General features: G+C 42.0%; 1 protein-coding gene across 1 annotated transcript; it reads right to left on the bottom strand.

Annotated features, from left to right (window-relative positions):
* Window positions 1–2,482: 2,482 nt before the first annotated feature.
* Window positions 2,483–12,174, bottom strand: LOC106563694 (arrestin-C). The gene is made up of 16 exons (XM_014129500.2): window positions 12,081–12,174; window positions 8,868–8,900; window positions 7,175–7,205; window positions 6,986–7,046; window positions 6,844–6,888; window positions 5,749–6,002; window positions 5,579–5,652; window positions 5,241–5,379; window positions 5,037–5,121; window positions 4,884–4,956; window positions 4,657–4,794; window positions 4,486–4,569; window positions 4,303–4,376; window positions 3,541–3,544; window positions 3,360–3,383; window positions 2,483–3,020 (listed from the first exon to the last, which is right to left on the bottom strand). Exons 2-15 carry the CDS (start codon window positions 8,873–8,875, stop codon window positions 3,362–3,364), a joined length of 1,092 nt encoding a protein of 363 aa, XP_013984975.1. The 5' UTR covers window positions 8,876–8,900; window positions 12,081–12,174; the 3' UTR covers window positions 2,483–3,020; window positions 3,360–3,361.
* Window positions 12,175–16,009: the final 3,835 nt, after the last annotated feature.

Below are 16,009 nucleotides of genomic sequence, written 5' to 3'. Positions count from 1 at the left end.
TGGCCCATTCATCCTGACAGAGTTGGTTGTAACTGAGCAGGTTTGTAGGCCTCCTTGCTCACACACGCTTTTTCAGTTCTATCCACAAATCTTCTATAGGATGGAGGTCAGGGCTTTGTGATGGCCACTCCAATCCCTTGACTTTGTTGTCCTTAAGCCATTTTGGCACAACTTTGGAAGTATGCTTGGGGTCACTGTCCAGTTGGAAGACCCATTTGTGACCAAGCTTGAACTTCCTGACTGATGTCTTGAGATGTTGCTTCAATATATCCACATAATTTAATTTTTTCATGATGCCATCTATTTTGTGAAGTGCACCAGTCCCTCCTGCAGCAAAGCACCCTCACAACATGATGCTGCCACCCCTGTGCTTCACGGTTGGGATGGTGTTCTTCAGCTTGCAAGCCTCCCCTTTTCCCTCCAAACATAGCGATGGTCATTATGGCCAAATAGTTATATTTTTGTTTCATCAGACCAGAGGACATTTCTCCAAAAAGTACGATCTTTGTCCCCATGTTGAAAACCATAGCCTGGCTTTTTTATGGCAGTTTTGGAGCAGTGGCTTCTTCCTTGCTGAGCGGCCTTTCAGGTTATGTCGATAGAGGACTCGTTTTACTGTGGATATAGATACTTTTGTACCTGTTTCCTCCAGCATCTTCACAAGGTCCTTTGCTGTTGTTCTGGGATTGATTTGCACTTTTCGCACCAAAGTATTTTCATCTCTAGGAGACAGAACACGTCTCCTTCCTGAACGGTATGACAGCTGCGTGGTCCCATGGTGTTTATACTTGTGTACTATTGTTTGTACAGATGAACGCGGTACCTTCAGGCGTTTGGAAATTGCTTCCAAGGATGAACCAGACTTGTGGAGGTCTACATTTTTTTTCTGAGGTCTTGGCTGATTTCTTTTGATTTTCCCATGATGTCAAGCAAAGAAGCACTGAGTTTGAAGGTTGGCCTTGAAATACATCCAAAGGTACAGCTCCAATTGACTCAAATGATGTCAATTAGCCTATCAGAAGCTTCTAAAGCCATGACATCATTTTCTGGAATTTTCCAAGCTGTTTAAAGGCAGGGTCAACTTAGTGTACGTAAACTTCTGACCCACTGGAATTGTGATACAGTGAATTATAAGTGAAAAAATCTGTCTGTAAACAATTGTTGGAAAAATGACTTGTGTCATTCACAAAGTAGATATCCTAACCGACTTGCCAAAACTATAGTTTGTGAACAAGAAATGTGTGGAGTTGCTGAAAAACGAGTTTTAATGTCTCCACCGTAATTGTATGTAAACTTCACACTTCAACTGTATATGACATTATCTACAAGCACTGAAATGGATAGATAATATCTTAATATGCAGTATTACATGTCACTGTGATTTGTCACACCCGACCTACACATAAATGAATGCACATAATGTTAGATTTATGCCTAAAACTAGAAGAAAGCTATGAAATATACTTACCCTGTGGAGTGGGCAGCAGAAAGACAGCAGGACCAGTGGAGGGCGAGGGAGACACTTTGGCTGTTTGTTTGTTCATGGCCATCTCTAGTGTCGGCTCTTCTCTGGACACGGAGTCCTTCTACAGCCATGGGCTCTGGGTGGTAAGCCTTTGATGTGTATGGAGAATTAAGTTGCTTAAACTCAGCCAACCCAGAATGATCTGTGGTTACTATGATTACTCCCCCTGCTCACAGACCATCTAATACCAGGAGGTTGCTTGAAGCCACTAACAGAACTGCAAATGTGTGTTTAGTGAGACGTGTTTACATATTGCCCTCTGAAATGTGTGTTTAGTGAGACGTGTTTACATATTGCCCTCTGAAATGTGTGTTTAGTGAGACGTGTTTACATATTGCCCTCTGAAATGTGTGTTTAGTGAGACGTGTTTACATATTGCCCTCTGAAATGTGTGTAAGTGACGTGGAATACTGTATACCTGTAATTTTTCGTTGCAGTAAAGCATTGACATATTTACATGGTTTGCTGGACAGGTGTGTCTGATGTAGAGAACACCATAAACTGGGTGGTTTGAGCCCTGAATGCTGATTGGCTGACAGCCGTGGTATATCAGACATTTTTATTGGGTGGTTCGAGCCCAGGAATGCTGATTGTCAACATTGCCAAGCTGTGGTATATTAGACAGTATACCAACAGTATACCACCGGTATACAACATTTATTTTTACTGCTCTAATTACATTGGTAAGCAGTTTATTATTGCAATAAGGCACCTTGGGGATTTGTGGTATATGGCCAATATACCACGGCTAAGGACTGTATCCAGGCACTCCGCGTTGCATCGTGCATAAGAACAGCCCTTAGCCGTGGTACATTGGCCGTGTACCACACCTCTTCAGGCCTTATTGCTTAATTATAAAACATGTGTTGCTATGAAGACGTGACGTTACCTGATGCCAGTTCAGCACCATGGACAGTTCCCCTCAATGCACTGCAGTGAATGGATGAATACCCAGTCTTAGAAGTATATGAGTTGTTTTATTTGGTTCAATGACTTATCAGTCCAAAACATGCATACATACCGCAGAAAAACACAATTCTTTGAATATGATAAACTGAGTACTACCGGACTCCCTGTTTGATGGAGTAGTTTAGGTGGGAGTTTTATCCGCAAACCAATAAACCCCTTTATACTGAATGTGTTCATTAACCCCCTTGGTTTTATGTGAGGAGTACAGAGTGAATGGTTAATTAAGCTATGTGTGAAATGATATGACTCATACGCATGGCTGGATATCTACATACATTACAGTACAGGTACTACAGGCTCACATTGACAAAACCACTAAAATACAACACTGAGAGAAATCAACATCATATAAAGCTGTTAACATTTTTTATTGATGGTTCTTCCTATGAGGTATTCCAGTTTCTTCTTTGCTTTGGTCATCAGCCTTTCAATCTGGACAGCCATCAACAGCTTTGCTCCATTGAACTTTGCAGTCCCTCATTCCTCGTCTTCTGGAATGTACTCAGCCTCAAGGGTTACATGCGTTCTGGGGATTCACAAAACACATACAATAAATATGGCTGCTGGGTGACTGTCACAGATGACTACAGTGAATGACTACAGTGAATGTGCTAAAGTAATGTCATAATTAGAATCATTCGATTCAGTCACGGGATCATCTGATTCATCTACAGTTGTTTGAACTTCATTGAAATACAACCGCGGGTGCCTTTATGCTAGCGCTATACAATACTGGTGATCGTAAGGGCAAAGCCTGCCCTCTATAAAGACCAGAGTTCAACAGCCCTCCAATGAACGGGCACTTCACATCAAAGGTATGTCTACTGTACATTAGGGTCTATAAGTCTGTTGGATAGAAGCTCACCTTCACTCTCCCACCGGGAGACCTCTGCAGATCATAAAGGAAACACGAAAACAGCACAAGGTCACGAGGCAGTACAAAATGACTTTCAAATGTGCATAACACAGACTATGTTTTATTAAAGCTGAACACTGCGGTGCTACTAATACGTATTTAAAATGATATCCTATAATGTTTTACTCACACATCTGCTCATGTAATGGGGTAGATTTTGTAGAAGGGAAAAGAGTTGAAAGGTTACATTAGTAACATTGAATAGCAACCTTGAATGAGTAGAGAGTGTCGTGGAAAATTGCAAGATTATGTTATAATGCTTGTATTGTATTATAATGGTTGTTTTATTCGACAGAATAGAGTATTCTGTTAACTATTGTGTGTGTGTGTGTTTTACTGAGGATGGGCCTCTATGAGATAGCCCTGACAGAGGAGATTTACGATGTCTTTGGGTAATAAAGAGCATTCCAGAGAACATGAGCTAATGGTTCTGTTCTATACCGTACCAGGGAGAGACGGTTCCAGTTTGGAGTAGGAGGACCAGACACTGGTCTATACAATGGAAACTGTTGACACAGCAGTTGCTGTTTGCTATGTTTTATAGATATCTTTCATACAAATCTTAACCTTGTGAACATTCAATGTATCTGTTGTTCGTCATGTACGTTGAGAGGGGTGTATCTTTGCTATAAAAGATCTTTGTACTTTTGTGTTGTCACTTTCAATGGCGCATCATTGAAAGTCAAGGGCTATTGCAAAGCTCTTATCATTAAAGATGTAGTTTAAGTATAACTCTGACTGGTGTGTGAAGTTTGTAACTCTCCTCATTTGGTAATGCAGAAATTAGCCACCACAAGAGAGAGACATTGCACCCTCACCACATCAGTTTTACTTTGACAGTTTATTAGATATGGTAAATCCTATTATTCATTAGGTAACACTATTACTTTACCTTGGGGTTTGGGGTTCATGAGGATCAAGGGGAGCTCCACCTGTACATCACTGGCTGTGAGACCTCCCAACAAGCTGAGTGGGAGTGAAGAACATAATTGGTTAGCATTTAATATTTTCCTCAATTTCAATGTAAAACATGGCATTGGCTTACAGGCAAACATGTATTTAATCTAAGACTTACCCTCCTGAAGACACCATCAAGTTGACCTTGATTTTGTAGGAGACCAAGATTCCCAACACTTCTTTATCCATACCGTCTCTCATACTGATGAGGAGTAAGGAGAAGACAGAGATGGACTCAGGTTGTTTGTGTCTAGATTTGAATGTGAAAATAATGTAGACTGCCACTCACATAGTGTTGGAGGCTAGGTTTGTGTCCTCATCCTTCAGTCTGCCGTCCAGTGCCAGACCGCGCTTCTCCTTGTTGTCAGCCAGTAGGGGTGTGATGGTGAGGGATTTATCAAATGTGCTATTGGCATCTATTGTCTCTCTGTAGGAGAAGGTTGGAGATGTTAGTGGATCAGGAGAAGAGCACTTCTTAGAAGATGATGAGGAGATGGTTGGTTTCTGTCTACTCACCCAAACTCTTGACAAAGTACGGTTTTGGTGTATTTGTCCGCGGAGTAGAGCACCACATCTGTAGTCTGGTCAACTGGAGGAAAGAGCCCACTGTTATAAACTTAAGAATAGTATTTTAGTTCTAACATTCAGAGTCAGCAGTGATCAACTTACCGGTGACTTTAATTTTTGTCACTGTTTTGGTGGTTTCATTCTTGACTTTGACGTTGACATTGATCGGATCTCCATGGTAATAGATCTGATATCAATATAAGAAAAACAATTCTACTGTTTGCAACCCCTTTTTGTCATGTATTCTAATATAGCTGCTACAGTATATGCGCTGTAGAAGCCGGTGAGGATTTCGGTTTAACTCACCTCCTTATCCAGAGAGGCCTCCAGGTGGACAGGCTTGTCAGACATCATGAAGCTCTTGCAGATGTCAGCCTTGGGACCAGGAGCACCAGTTGCATCTGGGGCAAACTGGATCTTACGGACGATCAGACGGGCAGTGTCTCTACAAGGATGGAGGGAAAGTGGGAAAGAGAAGGAAGGAGTGAGACAGGGAGACAGGGAGACAGGGAGGAGAGAGAGCGAGAGAGCAAGAGAAAAAAAGTGTCAGAAAGAAACAGTTGTTTTTACATGTAGAGAAGTTTCATGTCTTATTGTGTAAAGTATTTCAATAAAAGAAGATGAGTATTTGGACAGCCACTCACTTCTTGTCAAGTTTCTCTTCTGGGTCTGCCACATCTGAAATGTAGGTCTTCACTTCAAAGTCCACACCGCAAGCCTAGGTAGACACAAAAGGCCAATGTAAATATCATGAATCATTGAATTTAATATATCTGGGGTAAAAAAACATATAAATAGCAAGGCAAGAGCCTACCTTTCCAGCATCATCTGGTCCTGGCTGGAGTGTGACAGAGCAGGGAAGGTTTACGGGAATGTCGAAAGTGAAGGCATGGCCCTGCTCTCCTGCCTTCTTGAGCAGGCAGTCATGCATGGGAGTGAGGGTGGGTTTGTGGTCAGCAGCAGGGTACAACTGGAGGTGCTTGAACCAGATGTCTTTCCTGAAGGACAGTCCAATGACATCCAGGTCCTCACGGCCATAACGGAAAGCACAGGCCAGCTGCACAAACACTAGAGACCAGGATAAACATTAGAGACCAGGATAAACATTAGAGACCAGAACAAACACTAGAGACCAGAACAAACACTAGAGACCAGGATTAACACTAGAGACCAGGATAAACACTAGAGACCAGGATAAACATTAGAGACCAGGATAAACACTAGAGACCAGAACAAACACTAGAGACCAGAACAAACACTAGAGACCAGGATAAACACTAGAGACCAGGATAAACATTAGAGACCAGGATAAACACTAGAGACCAGAACAAACACTAGAGACCAGGATTAACACTAGAGACCAGGATAAACACTAGAGACCAGGATAAACATTAGAGACCAGGATAAACACTAGAGACCAGGATAAACATTAGAGACCAGGATAAACACTAGAGACCAGGATAAACACTAGAGACCAGGATAAACACTAGAGACCAGGATAAACATTAGAGACCAGGATAAACACTAGAGACCAGGATAAACACTAGAGACCAGGATAAACATTAGAGACCAGGATAAACACTAGAGACCAGGATAAACACTAGAGACCAGGATAAACACTAGAGACCATGATAAACATTAGAGACCAGGATAAACATTAGAGACCAGAACAAACACTAGAGACCAGGATAAACACTAGAGACCAGAACAAACACTAGAGACCAGGATAAACACTAGAGACCAGGATAAACATTAGAGACCAGGATAAACATTAGAGACCAGGATAAACACTAGAGCCCATGATAAACACTAGAGCCCATGATAAACATTAGAGACCAGGATAAACATTAGAGACCAGGATAAACACTAGAGACCAGAACAAAGAACAAAGAACAAAAAGAATGTGTACCTTTCTTGCCTCCAAGGTCTGCAGGATCAATTTTCACCACTCCCTCTGTAACAACGATGGGGAGAGATTTTAGAGATTCTCCCCTCAACACAAATGTCTAAACTTACGATACAGAAGTGCCAAGTATAAAAGTAAGAGTTACCGATGGAGTCCACATTCTGAACATGGTCGACGTAGTCTCTCTTTCCCAGGTAAAGGGTAAGCTGAAGATAAGAAGAAAAAAATGGTCAAACAGAATGTTTCTGGAGCTCTATCACATTTATCACAAATAGGTGATGGTCTTTACTTCTATGGGGCAAGTATTAGAGAGACAGAAAAGGTTTTCGCTTACTGCGCCATTCCCAGAGGTTTTCTTGTATACCCTGAGAAAATATCAAACCAAACGGTCAGCAATGTTTAAAACATTTCTCTGTCTTACTTTAGTAACCAAAGTAGCACATTCTGCAAGGATTAAACACTCTATGTTAATTTCAAGTAGTGAAAAAACAAAGGTTTATCGGAAGACAAATTATCAATCAACAGTCAATCAAATGTGCAAAGGTATGCAAATTATAATGACACAACCCGATATAAACATATTATTTATACAACATTATGATAACTGACATGTTTTGTCCAAAATGCTTCCTAATCCTGAGAGTTTGGAGATGTGTTTGTCAGACCATACTGAGGGCAGAAGGTATCAGTCAGGGTCGTACATTGTCTTACATGAGCAGATCTGAGGAATTAACCCTTGAGTGTAATATTACCTAACTGACTGGATTTGAGTCAGGCTGTAAGCCCCCCTGCATGAGTGACCATTCAACACGTAGTGCTTGTGGTATTCAAGGGCGCTCAAGTCAAAGCTGCAGCCTTGCCTGCCTCTCTCTCGAATCCTGTTGAACTGACTGGAGCTCTCCTCTCAGTAGTCCTCAGGGAAACCTATTATTGACTTTCACTAGCACCTTATGGCAACTCGAATCATGCAACTCAATCTATGCAACTCAACCCATGCTGTTAAAACCTACAGAAGAAGGCACAGTGATGCCGAAACATTGGTAAATACCCAATAAATTACTGGGAGTTTATATATGGAGTGTGCTACTCTCTTTATTTTGATAGTTTAAAACCTACAGAAGAAACAATGCTCTCCTTATGGGAGATGAAAACTCTGACTTAAGGCTAATGTCACTAACAGATGGACAAATCCTTTGTGAATGATAACACTTCATGGTATTAATATCCATGTGCTGAGTGTTGGAGAGAACCCATGTTATTTCCTGTGTTATTTCCTGACATAGTCAGCAGTCCTCTGAGTATTAAAGGGATTTCTTGACGTTTTTGTTTGATACATTTTCTTATTCTGCACAATTTAACAGATACCATGGAGTAGGGTTATAACAGATAGGCCTACATGAGATAGATAGGAACACGCTTAGAAGAAAAGGTGCTATCTAGAACCTAAAAGGGTTCTTCGGCTGGCCCCATAGGAGAACCCATTGAAGAACCCTTTTTGGTTCCAGGTAGAACCCTTTCGGTTTCTATGTAGAACCCTTTCCACAGAGGGTTCTCCATGTAACCCAAAAGGGTTCTACCTGTAACCAAAAAGGGTTCTTCAATGGGTTCTCCTATGGGGCCAGCCGAAGAACCCTTTTGGAAACCTTTTTTCTAAGAGTGTATTAAAATAGAGGAGTGTTGCTACATCTCAGTAGAAAAGGTTTCTAAGTGGAATTCTTCCCATGTGTGCTTCTAAAGCGTAGTGAAGATGAGGAGGTGCATATAAGAACATCTACTCTGTGACACCTGAGATAGTCAAAGTTAGATGTAGTGGGTGAGAGAACAGGTTAATTCAATAGATCCATCTGCCTCTGGGCTCTCTACAGATATGGTCTGAAACACTTGCAAACAGCCAATTACATTGGCCGAACAAACAAAACAAAGTTTTACTAGTAACATAGTAATAGTAATATAGACCATGTATGACATTCAATAACGTTGCAATGCTCTCAACATGTAGTCTAATTGAAAATCAGGTGGGGGCTTACTTAGACATTTTTCAGCAATTTCAGGAATTCTTTCTGTGGAAGACAAAACAAAACAAAACGTGTGAGTTCATGAAAATGACAACAAAAAGTGAATCTCAATCACAATCAGGCATAACCCCTGATTCACCAATGAGTTATGGATGAAAGGATGCTGTATCCGTGTTGAGTGACAGGGAATAATCTGGTGGAATGAGATTACAGCATCACTGTTAGCTGTCCTGAGCCAAATCTTGGCTGGGATTTAGCTTTTCAAAGTACTGCTGCTATTGACAACGCTCATCTAATAGACTGCAGAGGCACAGAGACCCTAACAGTAGCTAAACGTAACCTGGGCAGGATTTACAAGGTAGCACATTGTTATGTAATACTCCATTCTAAACGGAGGGGTTTCATCCTCACGTCCGTGGTGGATTACACATATTGACCAAGGCTTCCCAAAAGCATTCACAAGGTCACAAGGTGTCTTATTTTCCTGAAACATTTACAGCGGATAGACGAAGATAATAAAATGAGATCATAACAGTATCAATACTCATAAAAGGAATAAAAGAAGAATAAGAATTATCTCATTTTAGTCTAACCAAAAAATAAGTTTAAATCCACTATTGACATTTCTCTGTATTTTGGGACTGTATCACTTTCTATCCTCAACAATGTTGCTGTCCATGGTCCAGATCTCAATACAAGACCGGTATTCAATCAATTACAGTAGATTCCTGGATAGTGCTTCCAGAAGTGTCCCAAATGGATACATGCACAGGAGGTGGGTGGCATCTTAATTGGGGAGGATGGGCTCATTGTAATGGCTGGAGAGGAATGAGTGAAATGGTATCAAATGCATCAAACACATGGTTTCGTCCTCCCCTCAGCAACCTCCACAGACACCATGGTATTGATGACCATGGTGAGCGGCCTTCTTGAGTTGCATTTAGAAAGTGTTACAGAGACTACCTATATAGTTTACAGGTAGTAGTTGGCTATATTTCATTAGTAAGAAGTTAAGACTGGATTGTCAGCAGTCAGCTGTCTTTATCAGAGAGATCTGTTCCACAATGTAATAGCAGCACATCTCTCCTACAGATGGCAGACACTGCCAGTGGGCTACCAGACACTGCCAGTAGGCTACCAGACACTGCCAGTAGGCTACCAGAAACTGCCAGTGGGCTACCAGACACTGCCAGTAGGCGACCAGAAACTGCCAGTAGATGACCAGACACTGCCAGTAGGCGACCAGACACAGCCAGTAGGTGACCAGACACTGCCAGTAGGCGACCAGAAACTGCCAGTGGGCTACCAGACACTGCCAGTAGGCGACCAGAAACTGCCAGTAGATGACCAGACACTGCCAGTAGGCGACCAGACACTGCCAGTAGGTGACCAGACACTGCCAGTAGGCGACCAGACACTGCCAGTAGATGACCAGACACTGCCAGTAGGCGACCAGAAACACTGCTAGTCGGCTACCGGACACTGCCAGTTGGCTACCAGAAACACTGCTAGTAGACTATCGGACACTGCCAGTTGGCTACCAGAAACACTGCTAGTAGACTACCGGACACTGCCAGTAGGCTACCAGAAACACTGCTAGTAGGCTACCGGACACTGCCAGTTGGCTACCAGAAACACTGCTAGTAGACTACCGGACACTGCCAGTTGGCTACCAGAAACACTGCTAGTAGACTACCGGACACTGCCAGTAGGCTACCAGAAACACTGCTAGTAGGCTACCGGACACTGCCAGTAGGCTACCAGAAACACTGCTAGTAGACTACCGGACACTGCCAGTAGGCTCCCAGAAACACTGCTAGTAGGCTACCGGACACTGCCAGTTGGCTACCAGAAACACTGCTAGTAGACTACCGGACACTGCCAGTTGGCTACCAGAAACACTGCTAGTAGGCTACCGGACACTGCCAGTTGGCTACCAGAAACACTGCTAGTAGACTATCGAACACTGCCAGTTGGCTACCAGAAACACTGCTAGTAGACTATCGAACACTGTCAGTTGGCTACCAGAAACACTGCTAGTAGACTACCGGACACTGCCAGTAGGCTACCAGAAACACTGCTAGTAGACTACCGGACACTGCCAGTTGGCTACCAGAAACACTGCTAGTAGGCTACCGGACACTGCCAGTAGGCTACCAGAAACACTGCTAGTAGACTACCGGACACTGCCAGTTGGCTACCAGAAACACTGCTAGTAGACTACCGGACACTGCCAGTTGGCTACCAGAAACACTGCTAGTAGACTACCGGACACTGCCAGTAGGCGACCAGACACTGCCAATAGGCAACCAGACACTGCCAGTAGGCGACCAGTCACTGCTAGTAGTCTACCGGACACTGTCAGTAGTCTACCAGACACTGCCAGTAGGCTACCAGACACTATCAGTAGGCTACTAGAAAGACTGCTAGTAGTCTACCGGACACTGTCAGTAGTCTACCAGACACTGCCAGTAGGCTACCAGACACTATCAGTAGGCTACTAGAAAGACTGCTAGTAGTCTACCGGACACTGCCAGTAGTCTACCGGACACTGCCAGTAGTCTACCAGACACTGCCAGTTGGATACCGGACACTGCCAGTAGGCTACCAGGGATTTAACCCACTGCCATTTCCAGTATCAGATATCAATGAATTAGATTGAGAAGCCATATGCCTGAGTGTTGTACATTTTACTGCAATTACAGTGGGGATGCTATGTTACTTTTCTATCCTTGACCTGAGTGACAAAAATAATCCTTACAATGTAATTCACTTAATACCTTTTACTATCCCCTACTAAATCTGACTGACATGGGTATTAACAGGCCAGACAGGAAAGACCTAAGTGTTTACGAAGTCAGGGTTGAGCTGTTCCATGCTACTATAACATTTGAGGCTCCTAATTATGCAGTGCGTAATGTTCATTGAAGCGCAACAGTTGTTGTCCCAATGTCAAAATATAATTGGTTTGCTACAAGTTGAAGCATGTACCAACTTATTTTCAACTATATTACAGCGGTTTAGACAGCATCAATACTGGTTTAAAGCCAGTTGAAAACTGTGTAGGCATTGAAAGTTTGAATTATTCTACCTATTTGCAGTTAGGACGTCCTCTGTTGTTATAATGTCCTTCTGATATTCACAGAGTAAGGCTTTGTCTCTTCCGTCATCCCTCCCACTACAAAACTACAAAGCTGTGAAGCAAAAAGAATGGTGATGTCTTACCTTTCTTAAAGATATCAGTGTTCCACTGACGTTCAAATCCCTTGAGTGTTCTGTGGTTAGAGTGCAGTCTCTGACTGTTGACATCACTCTTTATAGCCGGACCTCTGACCCCTCCCCCGACTTAACTTTCTTGTTTAAGATGCTGTTGTCTGTCTCTCAATCCAATTATTCAATAAGCAAACACCTTTTTTGACAACATATGGTTTAAAAATACCACAGCCAACTGATTTAAAACGTGCAATGCACAGTAAAGTACTCCCAGGGACAGAGACATGACCTTGATTTATGGTAAGTATAAAACAACAGTGATTCTCTAAAGCCTGTTGTTGGTCCTGTGGCTTACAGTATGCTGAACATCTAATACTCACAGGGTATTGCACTCTATAGGAAAGAGGCCTACCTTGGTAATTGGCTACAATACTTTGTAAATTAACTAAACATTTCACCTTTGAGTGTGAAAAAATGTACACTATTGTTCACAAGTTTGAAGTCACGTAGAAATGTCCTTGTTTTTGAAAGAAAAGCACATTGTTTGTCCATTAAAATAACATCAAATTGATCAGAAATACAGTGTAGACATTGTTAATGTTGTAAATGACTACTGTAGCTGTAAACGGCAGATTTTTTTATGGAATATCTACATAGGCATACAGAGGCCCATTTTCAGCAACCATCACTCCTGTGTTCCAACAGCACGTTGTGTTAGCTAATCCAAGTTTTTCAATTTTAAAAGGCTAATTGATCATTAGAAAACCCTTTTACAATTATGTTAGCACAGCTGAAAACTGTTGTGCTATTTATAGAAGCAATAAAACTGGCCTTCTTTAGACTAGTTGAGTATCTGGAGCATCAGCATTTGTGTGATCGATTACAGGCTCAAAATGGCCAGAAACAAAGACTTTCTTCTGAAACTCGTCAGTCTATTCTTGTTCTGAGAAATGAAGGCTATTCCATGCGAGAAATTGCCAAGAAACTGAAGATCTCGTAGAAAGCTGTGTACTACTCCCTTCACAGAACAGCGCAAACTGGCTCTAAACAGAATAGAAAGAGGAGTGGGAGGCCCCGGTGCATAACTGAGTAAGAGGACAAGTACATTAAAGTGTCTAGTTTGAGAAACAGACGCCTCACATGTCCTCAACTGGCAGCTTCATTAAATAGTACCCGCAAAACACCAGTCTCAACGTCCACAGTGAAGAGGCGACTCCGTGATGTTGGCCTTCTAGGCAGAGATGCAAAGAAAAAGCAGTATCTCAGACTGTCTAATAAAAAGAAAAGATTAAGATGGACAAAAGAACACAGACACTGGATAGAGGAAGATTGGAAAAAAGTGTTATGGACAGACAAATCTAAGTTTGAGGTGTTCAGATTACAAAGAAGAACATTTGTGAGACAGAAAAAATGAAAAGATCCTGGAGGAGTGCTTGACGCCATCTGTCAAGCATGGTAGAGGAAATGTGATGGTCTGGGGTGCTTTGGTGGTGGTAAAGTGGGAGATTTGTACAGGGTAAAGGGGATCTTGAAGAAGGAAGGCTATCGCTCCATTTTGCAATTCCTTGCCATAACCTGTGGACGGTGCTTAATTGGAGCCAATTTCCTCCTACAACAGGACAATGACCCAGAGCACAGCTACAAACTATGCAAGAACTATTTAGGGAAGAAGCAGTCAGCTGGTATTCTGTCTTTAATGGAGTGGCCAGTACAGTCACCGGATCTCAACCCTATTGAGCTGCAGCTCGACGGTACGTAAGAAGTGCCCATCAAGCCAATCCAACTTGTGGGAGGTGCTTCAGGAAGCATGGGGTGAAATCTCCTCAACAAATTGACAACTAGAATGCCAAAGGTCTGCAAGGCTGTAATTGCTGCAAATGGAGGATTCTTTAACGAAAGCAAAGTTTGAAGGACACAATTATTATTTCAATTAAAAATCATTATTTATAACCTTGTCAACGTCTTGACTATATTTCTTATTCATTTTGCAACTCATTTCATGTATGTTTTCATGGAAAACAAGGACATTTCTAAATGACCCCAAACTTTTGAACGGTAGTGTATATTTTCAGTTTGCAAAACATATCTTATATGTTGGCTACATTACTAGTTTAGCTGAATTAACTTAAATATTGTGTTCATCTAACAATATCTGCTTAGTGCTGTACTGTGTTCATCTAACAATATCTGCAGAGTGCTATACTGTGTTCATCTAATAATATCTGCTCAGGCTAGAACTATACATTTGAGGTTGCATGAACAAAAATATGGACTTTTTTTTAACCACTGTTGATGTTCACATCTCGGTAACACTTTGCCTAAAGCATTCCGGTTATAATGCTTTATTACTTGTTATTACTTGCTATAATTTATCAACCTTACAATGTATCCTGGACACATCATAAGTGATGTAACCTGGGTTCAATGGGTGTTTCAGGTCTTTCAACATCAGACGCCCTCGCCCAGGCAACCCAGCCAAGGTTGATCAGACCTCGACTTGCGTCCAAGTGGCTTTTTCAGCTGTCTCGTTGGTGCTGGTGATGGCTCTCCAGTGATGCTGCCTCGTTGGTGCTGGTGATGGCTCTCCAGTGATGCTGCCTCGTTGGTGCTGGTGATGGCTCTCCAGTGATGCTGAGTGTGCTGCTCTGTGAAGGGATTGCCGAGCAAAACCCCTGCAGCCTACTTCGATAGGCATGTGCCTTCCAACCCTGCTTGCAGCAGTCGATGACCAGTCCCTTGTACTTGGCCCTCTTCTTCTTGTACACCTCTTCTAGACGGTCTTCCCAAGGGACTGTCAGTTCCAGAATGATAACGGTCTTTGTGGACTCTGAGACCAGGGTGACCATCTTACCAAAGCTCTTTACTGGCTTTTCCGAGATGGTTGGGATCAACTTTCCTGCAATGTTGAAGCGTAATCTTTCCACGACCTTGCCATTCTTCAGCACCATGGAACTCGACTTTGTTGGCTTGAAGCTCATCCTGGCCCATTCGAAACAGCTTCTCCAGCCCTTGCAGAATCCAATTGTATCCTGGCATTGACTGTAGTGACTGTCAGGTCGTCCATCAAGGTCCTGATTGATGACTGTCGCAACCCAGATTTGGTTCAGAGGCCCCAGCACTCAGCTTCAGCAGACTTCACAATCATGTTAATCGCCAGGGCAACCTGTCTGTGTCACTCTGATGTCACTGACCCTGCTGAGACTCTCCTGCAGAACCTGTCATAGTAGTCCAGGATAATAATAATAGTAGTCCAGGATAATAATAATAGTCGTCCAGGATAATATTAACAGTAGTCCAGGATAATAATAATAGTAGTCCAGGATAATAATAACAGTATTCCAGGATAATAATAATAGTAGTCCAGGATAATAATAACAGTAGTCCAGGATAATAATAACAGTAGTCCAGGATAATAATAACAGTTGTCCAGGATAATAATAGCAGTAGTCCAGGATAATAAAAACAGTAGTCCAGGATAATAATAACAGTAGTCCAGGATAATAATAATAGTAGTCCAGGATAATAATAACAGTATTCCAGGATAATAATAATAGTAGTCCAGGATAATAATAACAGTATTCCAGGATAATAATAACAGTAGTCCAGGATAATAATAACAGTAGTCCAGGATAATAATAACAGTAGTCCAGGATAATAATAATAGTAGTCCAGGATAATAATAACAGTAGTCCAGGATAATAATAACAGTAGTCCAGGATAATAATAATAGTCGTCCAGGATAATAATAATAGTAGTCCAAGATAATAATAACACTAGTCCAGGATAATAATAATAGTCGTCCAGGATAATAATAATAGTCGTCCAGGATAATAATAACAGTAGTCCAGGATAATAATAACACTAGTCCAGGATAATACCTGGCAGTTTTCCATTGACAAAAGCAGTGTCGCAAAAAAATCAGTGCAACATTTTTCATGGAA

The sequence above is a fragment of the Salmo salar genome, chromosome ssa11 (genome assembly GCF_905237065.1).
Source record: "Salmo salar chromosome ssa11, Ssal_v3.1, whole genome shotgun sequence".
Taxonomy (NCBI): domain Eukaryota; kingdom Metazoa; phylum Chordata; class Actinopteri; order Salmoniformes; family Salmonidae; genus Salmo; species Salmo salar.
This window is presented reverse-complemented; position numbering and strand designations above follow the sequence as displayed.